An 18886-nucleotide genomic window follows, 5' to 3' on the forward strand; every position below is an offset into this window, starting at 1 on the left:
AAAACCTAACAACAAGTAGGTATAAAGCAGTTAGAAAATACAAACTATCTGCGACTATTCAGTAACACATGACTTTAAGATGCAGTATAATTTATGGATACAAAGTCAAAAGAATGTATTATCGACAGATAAATAGTGTTCTTTGTGCTCATTAAGGGGAAACTTCAGTATTTTTCAACCAGGACCCTACTTTCCCATATTCTGTTAGCCTAATTGACAAATGGGAACAACATTTCTTGAAATTGGTCCAATATTGATTGAGAGGCCTGCAGATAGCAGAGGAAAAATAATCTGTAATGTAATCCTTTGGGAGAACCTCACACCATCAATCCAAGTCCACTGTAAGTGCTTGTTTTTGCCACTGACAGGCTCAGATTGTTATTCATAGTGTCTGACAAAGACACTAAGCATTTTTATTTACCGTCTGCTTTAAAGGTTTTCCTTCTCTCTAGACTCGTTTCCATAATATCGTCAGACACTCTAAACCTGTCAATGGCAAAAACAGACACCTCTGTGGGGTCCTAGCCCAGAGAGGTTACATTGCAGCCTGTTTCACAGCTACAGCAGTGTTGCTTAACACTGGACCAATTAAAAAAAAAATGTCCTATTCGCACGAGACTAGTATTACCAGGGGACCTCATGTGATTTGTAATAATCTCAATGGTTGTACAAATCCACATTTAAAAGGAAAAAGGTAAACCCTTTGAATACTGGATTGACATCAGTTTTCTTCTGCTGCATTCAGACACCTTATAAAAGCTATATTGTTTGACACGTGGGCAAATTGGTATGATTTATTTGTTAAAAAAACATGGAGAAAAAGGCAATGACCAAATTTCAAGTAATTCTTAAAAAGAAATAAGAAAATGACCACATAATTAATTTGAAAAAAAGATGTGTGTTTAGTAATAGTGTTTAGTAATATATATATTTAAAATGATTTAATTATGTTAGAGAACAAAATTACACACACACACACACACACACACACACACACACACACACACACACACACACACACACACACACACACACACACATATATTGAAAAGGATTTTGGAGGGGGCATTTTCTTGTTTGTTTTTTTACTTTTCCTTAAGCCTAACCCTAACCCTTTTAAGTTAATTTTCTTTTTCATAAATTTTCTTTTTTTTTTTTTTTACTTGTTTCTTACTCATTTTTTGACCACAAGTTGTTAAGTTGCTTCTTGCCTTCTCCCTATATATTTAAAATAAAAAAAAAATTCTCCCAGGTTTCAAAGGGTTAAAATTGGACATCACTGCCTGGTGATGTGTCGTGTTCCTGTGTTGTGAAAAGTGGAGTTACAAATGACTGCGTACATCATATCTGGGGGATGGTGTCAGTGAATTCTAGTAAAATACAGACTCTGCTTATCCCGTGCAAATGTGCCACACCAAATACAGACGTGAGGGTTCATTTCTAAAGCCTATGGTCTCCTGGTAAAAGTCTTCTCATGCAAATAACGCTTTAGACACACAAACATGGGAAATCAGGGTCCAGGTTGAAAAACACCAAAGTTTCCCTTTAATACACTTCTCTACGTAAAAACGTCTAAGTTCTATACTATGTCAGTAACTTTACATTATTTAACCAGCACCCTGTCTTTCATTTTAATCCCAGCAAGGCGCCATACTATGACATAAAACATAACTCAACATGAATTAAAATATGCCATCCCAGGTAAACCACGTCTTCATTTGCCCTAAAAAGAGCTTTTTGTCTCACTTCATTGACATCAGTAAGTTGGTTAAAACAGTAGAAAGACAAATCTTCATCCCGTCACCTTCATTAATTATGCAATTATTAAACGCAACGTTATACACACATAAACAAAGAATTTAGTAAGCGAAATTCAATCAGTAACTGTGTTCTTCAGTAGTGTAACATTAAGCATGTCATTTTACAGGGCAGCGGTAGTATAAAGTGTAGTGCATACATTAGAAGTGTTTATACGGCAGAATGGCCTGGTTACCCTGCAACGCTCTTCATGCTGCTGTAATGACAAAAATATGTATACATACATTATGTGGATCCATCATTCAATGATGGTAAAACATTCTCATGTCAAATACGCTTTCTCTATAATCCCAACGCTTCGCAGTGTTTAAGTCTGAGGCCCCAGTATGTTATTTCTACATGAACTGTGAGATAGAAAAATCCTAATACTTTCCGCCAGCGTATTTAACAGTGACAGGATTTAAATAAATGTTCTTTATCAGTAAACCCCAGCCCTGTTCTGTGGCGCGTCGCAGATGCGCTCACATTTACATTTTTAATCGACTATGTTAAATATGTTCCAGTTAGTTATACCGTTTCCGGTTATTTTTTGTCACAACCAATCTTCCTCATTCTACGCCTTTTTTTATTCAACTCAACTTGCTGCATTTTCCAGAATAAGTTTTGATAGAATTTTGCAGATGAGGGTGGTAAAGAGATCAATAATAACCGAGACATGTGCAAGTAATTATTTGCTTGAATAAGACCTCTAGCTTGTTTTCTGTATCGTAAGATGAGAATGGAGGCACCTCACTCTGCTGGTCTTGTATCGAGAAGAATTCCCCTCATCATAAGTTACTTGTTTTTTTGCCCTTTTCATTAAATAATCAAACCCACACCCCCTAAACCCACAAAGTATGTTGGGACTTGGCTGCATTGGTCCGAGTAGAGACTAGCCTGAGGCATGAAGGACGTGGATGCCTAATTTCTCTAGCTCCTGCCAAAGGCTCCCTGGGCAGCGGAGGTGGCGGCGCTGGCTGCAGCACTCTGCACGGTTCGGTTGCTCAAGACTCCTGTGGAGAACTCCTCCTGGGCCTTGGTGAAGCTGGCACCTGTCCTTCTGTACTTAGAGTGGACCTGTGGGATAAAGGGAGAGGGGCTCAGATTAGGGCAGTAACAGGTTCATAAATCAGAGCAGAAGACAAATCGCAAGGATGTTGTCTGTCCCATTTGTCTGCTGGTTCGGAGGAGGATATCTTAAAACAAAATAAGAAGTTAAAGAAGTATTTCACTGCTGTAAAGAGGCTGTCTATGCGGTAAAAGGACACAAATACTTTTGAAATCGGTGCTACATGACCAGAGAAAACAGATAAAAAGTACTGTGGCATTCGCTTTTGCTTGAGATAGAAAACCTACAACTACCAGAATGCACTGCACCGAAAAAACAAACTGGGATTCTCTTTAAGGAGCAGCAGCACCTCAAATCAATTGTTTACCATGCAAAACACATTTTGTTCCCAACTGTGTCCTGAATTAACAAAGTTCGACTTTTGGAACGGAGCAGCACGCACTGCATGTCATGTGATGAGGAACAACCAATCACAGGCGACATAAATCTTTCCTTTCTTCCGTAAATATCAGTTTATGTCCAATATGGAGAAGAAGTTGATCATTTTTGTGCAGGGTGACCCAGAGCTTGACATCTGTCCCAAGTACAATATTTTTCACCTAAGACACACAAGAAACAATGTCTTAAAGAAGATCAGCTCCAAACTCAGTGCTGACTCAACCTACCTCTGCACCCCTTGAAAGTTGGTATAGAGTAGCACCCAAAAATTTGCTGTAAAAGATGCAGCATGTGTCCCTGGCCCTTTTAAAGACATAATTTCATTCTAACAGCAAGCGTGTGCACTAAGCGGAGTCTGCGCTAAGACCAAGCTGTTGATTATTATCTGCAAACTATGTGCTCACACCATATTTCCACCAAAACTGCACAATCCAATTTCTCATTTTAATCTTTAAGACATTTTTTATCTTCTTCTTGGCCCAAATCTGTAATAAATACACATAATGAAAGGCAGTCAACACATTTTTGTCATTCAAATTAGCACAATAATTCATGGGGAAATGGCAAACAAAAAAACATTAAAACTGAAACATTAAAGATACTTATTCACAGTCTATAGTTTGAACACAGCATCAGAGTGCTTCTGAACCTTTATAACCCTTAGAGAGTTTCTAAATCTTCATATTCCCTCTGATGTCTTGCTTGCCCTTTTATTGCAGCTGCATTGTAAGTTTTTTTCACCATCATTTTTAGTTTCTCTTGCTTTGTTTCTTTCTTTGATCTGCATGCGTTGTCACCAAGTTGGAGCAAAAAATGCCATTTATTGCCATGTTTGACTTTCTATTTTGGTAAGTCTAGAAAGCAGTTTACTTTGAAATAGCATAATAAGGGTTATATAATGTAACCTACCCAGAGACGCATGGTACATGGAACTTGACTAGTTAATGTTCAAATAGTAAGAAAATTATGTGCAAAGTACAAACGGTAACATGATTCAATATTCTTTTGTGTAGAGATGTAGCGTACCATTTTCAGTAGGATGACAGCCAGGACGGCGTTCACAGTGAAAAAACCGGCCACCACCATCATAACCACGGCCACGGCCAAGTTTTTCCGGATCATACTGATCGATGAGATCCATCCACTGCCAACAGCAGAGACAACAGATAGCCACGTGTCATTTACAGTGAGCATGCACTATACAGAAAACAACAGAATGCTTTGGTATAAAAAATGACTGAATTAAAAGAGAAAGGAGCCAACATCCTAACCTGCCCCACAGAAAGGCATAATGTTTGAAAAATGATGGAAAAGCTGAATATATTACATGATATAGGAAAGACGCCCAAAGAGAAAAGTTCCACACACTTACAAAGAAGCAACCCAGACAAGTTAGGGCAGCAGGAATCTGTCAAAGAGATGCAGGAGAGGAGATACAGGGCAGGAATACACACACAAACACAGGTGTGAATGAAGAAACACGCAGACCCATGCACACCTACATTTACTACCCAAAGCACAGAAACATCATTACTACTGAAAACAGAAACATCTTGTTTGCAATGAACAATTTACACCACAGCGTCACACTTTCACCAAACAAACAGATGACTGTCCAGATTAAAAAGGTTCTTACTGACCTGTTTCCCCACTTGGGGATCCCAACAGTCTGAATGATGTACACGGCCACTTGGAAGAAAAAGACAAAAAAGAAGAAGAAGAAGCTAAAGGAGCTGTCAGACCTAAAGAGGGAAAACAGACAACACGAACAGCAGGTTATTAAAGATATTTAGCGTTCAAGAGGGCATTCAAGTGTACAAGTTAGGGCTCGGCAAATGACCAAATACTTCAATATCAATATTGCGACAATACTGTTGGGTTTACCGTTAGGGCTTCCATAAAATATTTACACAATGAGATTAAATAATCATCAATAATGAGAAGTATCATGACTAATTTGGTAAAGGCAGATAATGGAACAGCTTGAACAGTCTTTTACGTTCAGAAAATGACTTCACTTTACTTTAATGCATTTTTTAAAACAAAGAAAAGACAACACTTATGACATTCAAAACTTAAGGCGATATCTTGTCTTGTATCGCAATATCTATATAACATTGATATTAGGGTTGAAACGGTGTGAGACTTTCATGGTATGATGATTGCCACAGAAAATAATGTGGTTTCACAGTATCATGGTATTACAAACTTATTATCATTATCATCAGTAAAATGACCCTTAAAGAAATGATAATAGAAGGGTTATTTTTGGTTGGACACACATCATATTACTATATCCGAAACTTAAAAACTTTTTTAATGGATGTAGCCTATGTACATGTCTAAAATAATGGTAACATTTTCCATTGCGTTGCATTTTTTCTTGTAGGTAAGCAAATGGTATGATAACCATCAACTTTCATATCGTGGTATACTGCTGCCACAATATTTGGTGTATTGAAGAAATAAAAAAGTCCAAAGAGCATCAACAACTCAGTTTTTCCAATCAAAGTTTCAATAGATACAGAATATCTACTATAAACAAAATATAGTGATCTCTTTCAGACCAAAAAACACCCAGAAACCTGGTATTTAGTCTGTTTGTTAAAGCTAATATTTAAGATTTTACTGTTAACTGTTAACTATCAAACTATTTTAGAGTCCAGTGAAGGTGTAGATGCTGTTTCAGATGCTTCTCCTCTACCAAAAACTCACATTTATGCTTTTCGGCAGACACAAAACTGAACAAAAGCAGAATAAAAGTGACTCCCATATCCTTCCTCTAACCCCTCTGGCTGAAGTTTGAAAGTCTTATTTATTTAGGAAAAAACACACAAACCACTAATTAGCTAACAGTAACATCCTGTCCTGTAAATAATGCAAATCAAAGAATACTTGTTTGTCAGTGAAACGGTGTACCTGAAGGCCTTGTAGACAGGCCTGTACCAACAGATGAAGGCGACGGGGGTGAAGAGGATGAACCAGAGGATGGACAGACCGAAGTCAACACCGTTCGCAGCGTCTGCAGTGAAGTAAGCCAGGCAGGCCAGCACGTTGAGGAAGAGAGTGGCACTGTGGACTGCACGGACAGACAAAAACAATGAGCTGGACTATCATCAAAGACATCAACCTCAAAGCAAAGGCTACACTGTGCTTTTGTTTTTGCTTTTTCAGTGTTTCCCCAATAATTGTGGAGGCCTGGTGGGACCATAACACAAACATACAACCCCCCTCCAGACCACTTTACAGCATTGATTATTGCACTGAGTAACTCTTAGAGCTTTTTGACATTACAAACTATAACGTGTCGCAATCACTGTCAAGCTGCACACTGGGTCTCCCTCACCTGACGCTGAGGTTCACAGTCGTCTCTCTCTAATCTACTGCTAACACCACTGCCACATCTGTAATGAAGCCCACTCCTCCTCACTGTCTTTACTGTGGTTGTCTTTTCATCTTTGTCAACCTCTCTGACTGGCTCTGACATATTAAAGACAACTTTAATATGTTTTCTTTAAAGAAAAGGTTTTTTTGTGAATTTGTTTTATTTTATGCTAATAATGGCTCTAAAAATGTATCATATCATGAAGCGTATCCCATTTAATTAATTAAAAATAATTTTAATTTATTTAATTTAACCTCCATCATGCTAAAACAAACAAAAAACAAACAAAAAAATTGTTTTGTGTGCCTGGTGGCTTATTTGGAAGAGCGGGCATCCCATGTACAGAAGCTACAACCTTGCCACAAAGGTTGCGGGTTTGACTCCAACCCCGGCACTTTTCTGCACATCAACCCTTATCTCTCCCCCGTTCAGGCTTAAGTTGTCCTGTCTAATAAAGGCAAAAAAAATCATTTTTTATGCCAAAATAACACCAAATATGGATGTGCAGTGGCACACCACCGTGAGTCCAGCCATGCACGAGGTAAATGTCTGCGGTTAGTTCACACATTTGTTATAACAGCATAAACAATAGCAGGACAGTTGGGTGTCTTTTATCTGAAGTCGTGAGCAGGTGAAGTGAAGGTAAGTTTTTGGTACACTGCTGGTTACAAACAGACTCGGTAGTGAGCGAAACACAAACATGCTGACAGATTCAGTATTATTGTGTTTTTAGCTTAGCTAGTTCAGGAAATATCTAGTTTAAACAGATCTGCCATGTAAGTCTGCCTTCACTTTTACGTGTGGTAAGTAATGTAATGGTAGGTAATGGGAGTAAGAGGAGAACCAGCTTTTAAAGTGACATATTATCTCATTAAATACATAAAGTTCATGAAGCATAAAGTGCTGTGCAATAGATGTTATTTAAGATGACATCAAGAGTGGTTCATGTGGATTGTGTACTGTTAAATATTTGTAAAAGTAACTAATACATATTAGAGTATCTTAAAAGTAACTTTAAAGTGTTAAATTTGAGAGCGGTTCAACGATTTATAACTTTGTGGCAGTAGAACAAGTGTTTCAGGTACAGGTTTAATACCAAAATAATCAGATATCAATCATCCTGTTTTATGGATCAATAACTCTTTCACATTCAAAAACAACAGGAATGAAACAAAGACTGCATGCAGGAGTGCTTACACATCCAGAGGTAGTACATCCTCTTGCAGATCCTGCGGTACTCTTCAGGGATTTCCTCCTCAAAGTCCTGATAGAAGCACGGCTTCACAGGGGAGAACTTGGGGAGAGGAGGCCAGTTGTTCTCTTTGGCTAAATGACAACAAAAATCAGAGCTGGATTAACATTGCGAGCAATGTGTCAATTTTCATCATTTACCATAAAACTTCCCAAGTATACACCCAGTCCCTTTTACTAGCCTGGTGTGGCTAAACATTTTGTCAAATAAAGGCCTGTATTAGAGGCCTGGTCTGGTTGCCATGCACTTCGTTTTTATAGAAGGTGTTTGAATGTATAAAACCAGGTTGTTGGCTACCTGCTGGAGATAACTTTCGTTAGCTGCTGAGATCAGGCATACAAATATGTATATATGTTTAAACTTTGGTCAATATGGACATGCTACACACATCATTAACTTGGTAAGATGCTCTACAATTCAATCATTCAGTTCATTTTCATGAAACCATGAGCACAAAGTAGACAGAATTACCGGCATAGTAAACAATAGAGCAAAAAAAGAGAGTAGTAGATGAAGAAGGCTATTTTAAAACAGCTAGTGAGAAATGTCCAGTGAACTATACTAATGATTATCATGAAAGATACTTTACAGAATCACTGTAATTTTAAAGCATTTTTTCAGGTCATTTCTCGCTTTCTATTTTTTTTGTTATACTTTCTCAGTTTTTTCTGTTTGTTGTTTGGCAAATTTTCAGGAAATTATCTTGTACTCTTGTACTACTCATTTCTTCTTCTGTTGCTCATTACCTCCTTCCTATGTTTTTAAATAAAAACAAAGCCAATTTGCCTAGGTTTAAAAAGGTTAAATAAATAATGTGACTGTATTTCCCATCTTTGCTGAGCAAAAGTTTTGTGTGAAAGGAATTAAAAGCCCGTCCCGTCTAAACGTCTGTCCCAAATATAAGCCTATCAAGTTCAATTATTTAAGCAAATAAGAACGCAGACCATGAATCTAAGTGTTACGGTACATGTACAGCTCAAATGTACTTACAATCTCCAAAAACATCAGCTTACCGCCAGAGTTGAGCACTCTGCCTTCACTCCTGTTCTGCAGCTCCTGCTCCTTCCGCTCCAGCTCGGCTGCTTTTCTGTCCAGCTCCTCCTGCTGTTTGATCAGTTTAGCCTGGCCAGCAGCTGCGTTTGCCTGACAGAGGATGATGAAAGAGCAACTCTCTAAACACTGCAATACTATCACTGCATCGCAAAACTCACTGCTGCACTTTTTCCACCCAGTATCCCGGTGATGGGAAATTCATGAGCTTCACCACAGGCAACAGTACACCCACTACACACCTAATTCAGCAGTGTAGGTCACCAGCTCCTGAGACAAAATGTTACCCCGATTCTCTGATCGTAACTACTGACTCACCCCTGCAGCCCAACTGATATATCAATACCAAAATTAGGCTAGCGACCGATTTTAGGTATTTTAGGTAATATACAGATATATTGGCATTGGCAAATATGCAATATGTGACAAGATATTCCACCAAAGAGCACAGATAAGTTGAATTTTCAAAATGCAAAATGTGTAAAATAAACATAGTCACAATTCTTCTGACACAACAATCCTTATTCAAATTAATTTTACTTTTATTCCATTACTGTTTAAACAGTAATGGAGAGTATTTCAATTCTATTCTATTCTACTTTATATTTCTAGTCCTGCAAGCTTTAGAGGGAAATGTGCTTTTTACTTCACTGCTTTTATTTGCCACTCACTGTATTTAGTGGTTACTTTTTACATTAAAATACATGTTTAAATGTTACTATGCACTGCTATACTGCAAACCTCCCCGGTAGTACATTAACTTTCAAAAACTGGCTTTAGTTTGATAAACTACAACATTCAAATGGTCTTAAATCTATCAGTTAGTGACAAACAGAACAGAAAAACATAATATGCTATAATATAACACTGCAAAAAGGAACCATTCTACATAATGAGTACTTTTACTTTTTATGCTTTAAAATGACTTTGTAGATGAAATTTATTTTACTTTAATTTAAGTAAGTAACATTTTGAATTCAGGACTTTTGCTTTAAGTATTTTAGACTTTCATGTTTTTACTCTTATTTCAAGGAATGTTGTGTAGGACTTAAGGGCACCTGCTGTCAGAAATTATTTATAATATTTAGAACTATGTTTTTCTTAGCTCATAATCACCTGAAAATAATAATAATTGCTGTGTTTTTGTTACCTTAGAATGAGCTATTTATGTCTACATCAGTAGCGGGCCCTTTTACACAGAGTTTGCCATTTGTTTCTACAGTAGCCTAGAACGGACGAACCAAACACTGGCCATTTGTGTTTTCTCGTCAGCCACCATAGCTCCACATGCTAAACACAAGAGAGAAGTTTCAGTTCTGCAACCTCTCCACTAGATGCCATCAAATCCTACTGGACCTTTATATAAAAGGATTTGAGTAATACTACTGTATTGATGTCTGATTTTTATTGACTCTAAAATATCGACATCAGTAAGTAAATTATTAAATCAAAAATTTTAGTGCATTATTATTGTCAGCCTCTTTTGTTTAGCACATTCAAAGCTTCAGCAAACTCCCAAATACAGACTGTTAATCTCCAGTGGCTGAAATGTCATTTCACACCAGTTTATTTATTTTCCTTTATATGTAAATGTGTGTGTGTGTGTGTGTGTGTGTCTCACTTTTGCGCTCTGCTCCACAGAGGTCTGCAGGATGGCGGGTTGAGAGGAGCCAGCAGAGATAGGGATGGTCGTGCCAGTGTGGGACTGTGAAACAATTGGAGCAATAATGCATTTTAAATACCAAACTTCCCTCTCAGTGATACAGAACAATCACACCTGTATTTACATTTAAAAAACACTGAGGAGCGAACCATTTCAGTTGCAGAGAATGGGTTGTACTCTCCGATGTTTTCAGAGGCTCCGCTGGTGGCTTGTGTGATTGAGGCATCCTGAAAGAGAACACAATGAATTGTGATGTATCACTGAGTAGGACTGCAATGATTAGTCAATTAACTGATTGACAGAAAAATAATTTGCAACTATTGCTCCGGTACTTTTGAAGCAAAAGAGCCAAACAGTTTCTGGTTTTCCATGATGAGTCTTCTGACATTCTGCAAATGAAAACTGGCCTGAGATTCTGAAAAATAAACTTATGCCTGCTCCTGGAAGCATTTAGCGTCTGTCAATCATATTCATTTCAGACCCTATTCCCAGACTAGCATGAATACATGCATCAGCACAGGCCTGAAAATCCTTTTTTCATGCTTCACACTGGTGCAATTGTTTTAAAAATGTTTTTTTTTTTACTTTTATGACTTATTGTTTGTGAGTTAGTGCTTTTATAATTTATAATTTTGCTGTTATTAAGCCATGATGCCTGCTTTGTACCCCGTTATTACCTTTTTTGTTTTTCAATTCTATTGAATAACGTTGTTGGCCTGTTTTATGTCCATTCTGTCTGTGAAGCAATTCCCTTACTGCAAAGCATTTTGTACATACAGTTTATTATGTTTTTATGTATGCTGTTCTCTGTTATTCATGATAAGCATTTGAATAGTTTGGGGGATTTTTGAACAGTTGGCTTCACTTTGTGAAGACATCACCTTGTACTCTGGGAAATTAATAAGGGCATGTTTCAATACTTTCTCAACATTTAAAAAAATAATCAAATAATGTTTTAAGTTTTTACTGTAACTGTCATGACTTGTTGAGGGTGCTGTATACTGTATTGTAAACTGTTTATGTTGTTAGGAGATGATGTCATATTTGATGCTCACAAAATTTTTATGGACCCTATGGCGTGACCCTACGGCGTTATGGCAGACACTAATCTGCTCCTGTGGAGCTTGAATGTTCATAGGTGCAAGTCACCCAGTATACAAATTATTGGCAAAAGTTGTATGTTGTTGTGTGACATTTTTTGTGCTTTATGTGTTTTTATGGTTTTACACTTGCTGCAACACAAAATGCCCTCTGGGACAAATTACAAATTAAATCAAATTGAATTTTTAGTACTTTTTAAAGCAAAACAAAAGCATTTGCTGGTTTCATGCTGCTAACATGTAAGAGTTTTATGCTTTTCTTTGTCATACATGACAACAAACTTAATAGCTTTGGATTTTGGGACTTTGGGTCAGATAAAAACACATGAGTTGAAGACATCAGCTTGGGCTCTGGGAAAACATATCTGTCATTTTTCACCATTTTTAAAAATTTCACAGACAAAACGGTTAATTGAGGAAATATTAGACAAATTAATTTATCATTAAAATAATAGTGAGCTGCAGCCCGGTTACTGAGAAGCCTTCAGTTTGTATTTGGAGACATGTGTGGGGGCAGCAGAGTCCCAACTAGTCCAGGAAGAACACTTACCTGTTTCTCACCATATTAACTATTAATAGACTCTTGGCCCTGCACCACATTTGTCTCGACAAAGACATAATTTCTTGTGTTTGAGTAAACAGAGAGGTGCATTTTCTTTAGGTAAATTTGTCACTAAGACATATGCTCACATATAACCATTATTCCCTCGGGGTTTTAAATCTGAGAACACTGGGATGTGAAAATAAAACGAAAACTGACATTATAACGATCTTAAAAATAAACAAAACGCGCCATTAAATCCCAGTTTTCCAAGTCAGGTTCCAGTTTAAAAATCTTCATTGCGGTTTCTTTCGACGGTGTGCTGAGGAGGAGTCACAGTTAATGGCTAAATATCAGCAGGCACCTGCTCGTGGGTCTGCTCACCTGCGCAGGTGAGTTAACAGCCCACGTTCAGCGTAAACACACAGTTTCAAAGATAATCTTTATAAACAGACTATAATTGGACTACAACGTGTCATACTTCATAATAGTGACGATTCTTAGCCAGGAAATGCTGAGGCCAAACCCAGCAACCAACCAAACAGGTTTTTGTTGCTGCATATCTCTTTCAGTCTTCACTTTACACGAAAAAAAAGCTCCTTAAAAACTCTGAAAACTAAACTGCAGTCTCACCTGGAAGGGATTGACGTCCACTGGGTCCACGAAGGGGTTGCTGTCAAATCCCGACATGGTGGAGAAAAGTTTATCTTGTGTGAAATAAACAACACGACAGCTCCCGTGTCTCCCCGGCGGCGGCGGCTGCTCCTGACGGTGCCGTGACACTGCGCCTCTGCGCATGCGCGGCTCGATAGGTGGCCCGCGTCACCAGGAGGCTGTCCTCGAGACATTTTTGATCAATTGACATACCTTTATTTTTGAGGTAACGTCAGCTGTGCGCTTCTAATGAGTCTGATTTCAGTCCACTCGTGTCTATTTTGAAATAAGATCCAGTCTGTTGTGGTATGTCAAAGGGAGATCTTTTTTAAACTTTATTTTGCTTTTTAAGGCTTTTTAGTTGGCTTTAGGTGGTGTGCGTTGGGAAGTATGGGTTACCATAGGTGTCCATTTTTTTGTTGTTCATTTAGTCTATTTAGAGTGACATCTGATGCGCGTGTGTGTGTGTGTGTGTGTGTGTGTGTGTGTGTGTGTCTGTCTGTCTGTCTGTGAATGTAGAAACTAAAATTCAGTGTTTGATGCTCAAAATTTTCTGGTGGAAAGCCCCCCAATTTCAACGTCCATGATAACTCTAAAGGGGTGAATTTCTCTACTACTCACCTGTTTGCATTTTATTAAAAGCAACAAAGTTATGCATATTTAGGGGCGCGGCGGTTAAGTGACTGGCTGCTTGTGAGGTAGCTACAGTTTATGAGCCTCTTGTCCAAATTTGGTCACTTCTGGCTACAAAAAACAAGACGGTAACAACTGAAATGCTGAAATTGGGGCTAAGAAATGGAAGTCCACAAGTCAATGGGTGACGTCACAGTAGCTAAGTCCATTATTTATTTATGCAACCTATAGTTCGTAAAATTGACATTTGACTTTGTTTTTTACAAATGTCCTCAATTTATCAACATGCTATTAGGCATTTGTGTTAAATTCTGTCATAATTAGCACATGAATTATTGAATTATTATGAAAACATGTTTTGTGAAGTCACAGTGACCCTTGACCACCAAATTTTGATCAGTTCATTCTTAAGTCTAAGTGGACGTTTGTGCCAAATTTGACAAAATTTTCTCAAGGTGTTCTTGATATCACATTCACAAGAATGGAATGGACAACCTGCAAACATAACACCACAGGCCATGTCTATCTCATGCACAGAGGCATAAAAACACAGTTTATAAAGGTACTAAAAATATTTAAGGCTGAATTATATGAAAGGCTATTTGAAACATCTTTAGACAGCACATCTCATCTTTCTCATCAAGACACTGCAGCAAGGATACTCACTTGAGTCCATTCTGTTATAACTTCTAACAAAATGAAACACTTTTTTCTTTTTTAAGAAGAAGTGAACAACTAAATGCTGTAAGTTCTTTAACTTTCATTATAAGTGCATAGTTTAGAAAGACATTTCACTTATCCATCTAGGAGGTAGTAAGTTGTTACACCTCTTTACATTGTATTTCATCATCACACCCCTTTTTAAGAGTTGGATGTGCCTTTAAACTGCGTATAAGTCTATTTTTGGACAGGTACTTGAGTGTGATATCCAAAGATGATGAAACAAATGAACTTTGAAAAAAAAAAAAAATTGGTTTATATCAAAGGAAAAAAATGGCCCCAACCAAAGATTGACCTGTTCAGTGGGAATAAAAATGCACAGGACGTGACACCTGGATTGAGTAACTTTTCAGGACAGAAGCAACACCTGAAGAATGAAGAAATGTAGAAAAATCCAGCAACACAGAAAGAGTGTACTGTAATTTACCTGTTCCCCAGCAGAAGCCAGAACTTATGTCTCATTTTGTTTCTTGAAGGAGACAGCAGATCCATAAAGCAATAATACTGCAACCAGGATGTGAAACTATTATGAAACCCATGGTTATCAAAGATTATGAAATGCAGTAGGACAAACATGGCCACTGACTGGGTAAATATTTGCTATAAGACACACAAACTGAGACAAGTGTAATTTTACTAAAATGCAGCAGATGATATGTATCTTTGAGGCAAAAAAGAGTCAGAAAACACTTTAGTGTCTTCCTGTAAAATCACCTGACACAACTTTTACTGAACCTGTGTTGTGACATTTATAGGATTATGCTAAATAAAATTCTAAAATTTAGTAAAACTGTAGTAGAGATGAATCATAAGTCAGCAACTTAAGGACACAACAATATCTAATTTGCTTATGGTAGTTAGCCACCATGATCTACTGGTCATACCAAACCGAGTAAGACTGTAGCAGCAAAACCACTGTCTTTACTGAATGGAGAAAAGCTGTTCTATATTGCATCGAAAGTAACATAGTTTGACTTTAACATTGACGCGGGACCCTCGTAAAATGTGTTGTAATATATCATATTATTTTGTGGTGTCACTGACTGTGTATCATTTAAATAAAGCAATGTAAAATCCGTCTCCTGGATCCAATACTGCTTTAATTACTTAAAGTGTACCTTTTGTATTTTTCAACCTGGACCCTATTTTTCTATATTTTTGTGTCTAAGTGACTAATCGGGACAATAATCAATTAAAAGACCTGCACACTGTATTAAAAGCCCCCAATAAATTTTAATTGTGCAACGTTTCAATCTAACAGAGATGTTCCTCAGGCATTTTCCAAAATGCCTCAAGAAGATCTTGCCTTGGTTGGACTTTTTGATCCAGCACCTGTAAAAGTCCTTTGGATGTGTGTGCCCTCAATGATATTTTAAGTTGGTCCAGTATTGAGCAGGAGGGCTGCAGCCGGCAGCTATGAATGAGTGGATGAGCTTAACATCCACTAGAAGTGCTTGTTTTGTCACTGACAGGCTCAGATTGTTATTTCAAGTGTGAGATAAACCTTTTTGTTAAAGAGTAATATTCTTTTTGGTTAATCAGAAATAGTCCACAAATTGCTGTCGTGATAAGTGATTAAACTGCAGCTTGTTTCGCTGATGCCGGTTGCAGCCCTCTTGGTCAATACTAGACCAGTTTTCAAAATTGTTTTTTTCCATTAGTCACTTAAACACAAATGCTTAGAAAATAGGGTCCAGGTTAAGTGTTTTTGTGTGTATTATTCAGGGTAGACATTTTGACATTTCACAGAAGCACAGATGTAAATAATAAAATCGACAATGGCTAAATGTCATTTAGCTGCTTCAGTTTTAGGGTCTCAGTATTGTACATGCTTGCTTACTGTCATGACATACCATGACACTTGAATACAGTCAATATTGATGTTATTAGTAACACCTGTGTTTTTCCTAATGTCAAATGTAAAAAAGGAATATTTCCAAATATATCACCTACTGTACTGTACTGTGTTAGGTATTTCAACATAGACCTAGATAACAAACATTATGCAAAAATACAGGCTAAAAACATAAACATTCTCAATAATAAAGACAAAAGACGAGCTGATTTTATGTTCTTTCTTGGTTGCTATTGAGCAAACACTTTAGAGACAGGAGGTGGGGATGGGTTTGGGAGTCGGGGGGGTAACGATGGGTCTCAAGAATAGAATGGCATTTGTCCACTATACTGTACATATGAACTGTACTGTACATTACAATTGTTGTATGGCTGTTAAGCAGTGAATGCAGAGATTTTTACATATCTGACATTCTTTACAGAGCTGGGATCCCCTTTGGCTGGAATACACACCAGCTCACTTGGTCCCTTTGATGGCGGTATTTCCCTTGTAAGGGGGAAAAAGAAGCAGCACAAACTTAAAAACACATGGAGTGGTTTTTCTCTTTCTCACACACACAGTCACGCATGAGCGCTCGGCACATGCACATACACACATAAATCATCCACTGCCCAAATCCGTACATCTCTGTCCAAGATACTCAAAAAAAAGATAAATATTTGACTTCAGCTACCCAGCAGAGGCTGGTGTTCCGGCTTTGTACAGTATTTATACCTGTATATTATATGCTATAAAGAATTTCTGTGACATTAAAATTTATTAAATAAGGGAAAAATAAATTTGTAGTAACAGAGCAACCACTGCTTACACTGATTGTTATGAACTGTAAACTCATAAAGCAGCTAATAATGGTGAGCTTTAAGTTCACTGTAACATCCGTGACGCCTGACGTTGCCTGATTTCTTCTTATTCACTGTAGTACACTGCTTTCCAGCTCTGTAACATTCCCTGATGCTGAGTGGTCTTCCGCATATTCCAACATTCCCTTTTCTCTGTCCTCCTGCTCAGTGCGGCTCCTCATGACGACGGGTAAAGAGCTGCCGAGGCACTGTGAGAGCATGGTGGCAGTTTTAGAGGAGTCCTTCCACTGATTCTTGTCCCTCTGGCAAACTTCTCCGCCCTTTGGAGGTTGGAAACACTGTACACGGCACTTGGGGACTCTTCTTTGCAGACTTCAACAAAGAAAGGCGAGAGAAGAAGCAAGAAGTGCTTTGAGGAGTGGAGATCAGTCGCTATCTCCCATTGAGAACGTCTACACCTGCCAGGGAGTTGGATAGGGAGTGCTTTGGTGTCCCACTGTCCTTCATACCATGAATTCATTACTGCCATACAATACCAGCTGCTGTGGTATGTCTGGAGGGTCCCTGCCGTTGCCACTACCGTCTCTGGGGTGCCTCAGGGTTGAATGCTTGGCCCCCTTAAGTTTCTGTTTGCCCTTCTCTGGATTGAAGGTGCCTCGGCTGGTAAACTGGGGCCTTTCATCATATGCACCTTCCTGATCTCCTGTAAGGCTACTGGCTATGCTGTCGGAGCGTGAGGCTTTAGATGCATTCAGAGCCTGAGCCTGGGCTGGACCTGAGCCTGATGTGGGAGACTTGGAGTGGAAACGAAAGCGCCTAGTGGTGGTAGAGGAGGAGGAGGATGAAGGATGGAAGTGTGATGAGGAGGAGTAGGAAGAAACACTGGAGCAAGAGTCCACAGAGTCCAGGGAGTCAGGCTGACGGCGTAGAGCGCGGCGTCGGGGGCTAGTCATGTCAGATCTCCGAGGCCAGGGGGAAGTCAACCCCGGACCTCTCTCTGCAATGAAAGACAGAGACAAGTTGAGTTTGAGTTTTTCCCATATTTTTTCCCTATTTACACATAAACTAGAATTACCACCTTTGGTTTCTGCGCACAAGTAAAGTTGCACTTAGTTTACATCACTGTCTGTGAAACATTCCCCCTCGGCAGTACAGACAATTGACACAATCGACACGGTTTCAAGATTAGAGTCACCAGTTCAGTATCACACCAAATGTCTCCCCTTCTGTTCCTGAGTTATGACCTTGACTAATGGCCTGAAATGTGTTTTTACAGAACATTATCATGTCACAGTGAAGCTGACCTTTGGCACATAAAATTTCACCACTTTATCATTTCATCCTATGAGACATTTGTGTGAGATTTTTTACTTAGTGTATGAATTCTTGAGTTATGGCCAAAAGCACGTTTTGTGAGGTCACAGTGACCTTTGACCTTCAACTGCAAAATTCTAAACAGTTCTTTGTTGAGTCCAAGTGAATGTTTGTGTCAGATTTTAAGAAACTCCCTTAAGGTGTTTTATATCACAAGAGATATTGTGTTCATGAAAGTGGGACAGACAACCTGAAGACATAATGCCTCTGGCCACAGCTATCGGCAGCAGCTGCAAATTGAAAGTGAGCTTCTGCAAAGTGACATACCAGAGAAATCAGAAATGGTTCCTTCAGAGTCCACATTGAGGTTTTCAGAGCTGTCTGCTGTACCGATAGAGGCCTCTGACTCCAGGGTCTCATCATCTGACGCCCGTGGCTCCAGAGCCAGCATCTCAAAAGTCAACTCCTCCCTGCAGAGGCAAACATTAACCAGATGAACAGAGTGATGAGACGCAGCTAACAGTAATTATGCAAACAAATTGGAAATGTTACTTTTTAAATTAAATTCTTCAAAACATCTATTGTTCCAATGCATTAATAATTACAGATAATGTA

At 38.4% G+C, this 18886-nt stretch overlaps 2 protein-coding genes across 10 annotated transcripts in view; both read right to left on the minus strand.

Annotated features, from left to right (window-relative positions):
- Nucleotides 1-1162: 1162 nt before the first annotated feature.
- Nucleotides 1163-13100, minus strand: scamp2l (secretory carrier membrane protein 2, like). The gene is made up of 9 exons (XM_042491249.1): nt 12929-13100; nt 10804-10881; nt 10613-10696; nt 8955-9084; nt 7887-8015; nt 6224-6383; nt 4945-5046; nt 4331-4448; nt 1163-2874 (listed from the first exon to the last, which is right to left on the minus strand). The coding sequence occupies exons 1-9, from the start codon at nt 13091-13093 to the stop codon at nt 2728-2730; spliced, it is 1113 nt and encodes a 370-aa protein (XP_042347183.1). The 5' UTR covers nt 13094-13100; the 3' UTR covers nt 1163-2727.
- Nucleotides 13101-16363: 3263 nt separating this feature from the next.
- The window catches only part of myo9aa (myosin IXAa), a 141086-nt gene continuing 138563 nt past the window's right edge, over nt 16364-18886 (minus strand). For all 9 annotated transcript variants that reach the window (XM_042491017.1, XM_042491039.1, XM_042491047.1 and 6 more), the window contains 2 exons: nt 18599-18741; nt 16364-17954 (listed from right to left, as the gene is read on the minus strand). In XM_042491017.1, the coding sequence (XP_042346951.1) occupies nt 17461-17954; nt 18599-18741 (637 nt within the window). In that variant the 3' untranslated portion in view covers nt 16364-17460. The remainder of the gene's footprint in view (nt 17955-18598; nt 18742-18886) is intronic.

This window comes from Plectropomus leopardus, chromosome 1 (assembly GCF_008729295.1).
Source record: "Plectropomus leopardus isolate mb chromosome 1, YSFRI_Pleo_2.0, whole genome shotgun sequence".
Classification (NCBI taxonomy): domain Eukaryota; kingdom Metazoa; phylum Chordata; class Actinopteri; order Perciformes; family Serranidae; genus Plectropomus; species Plectropomus leopardus.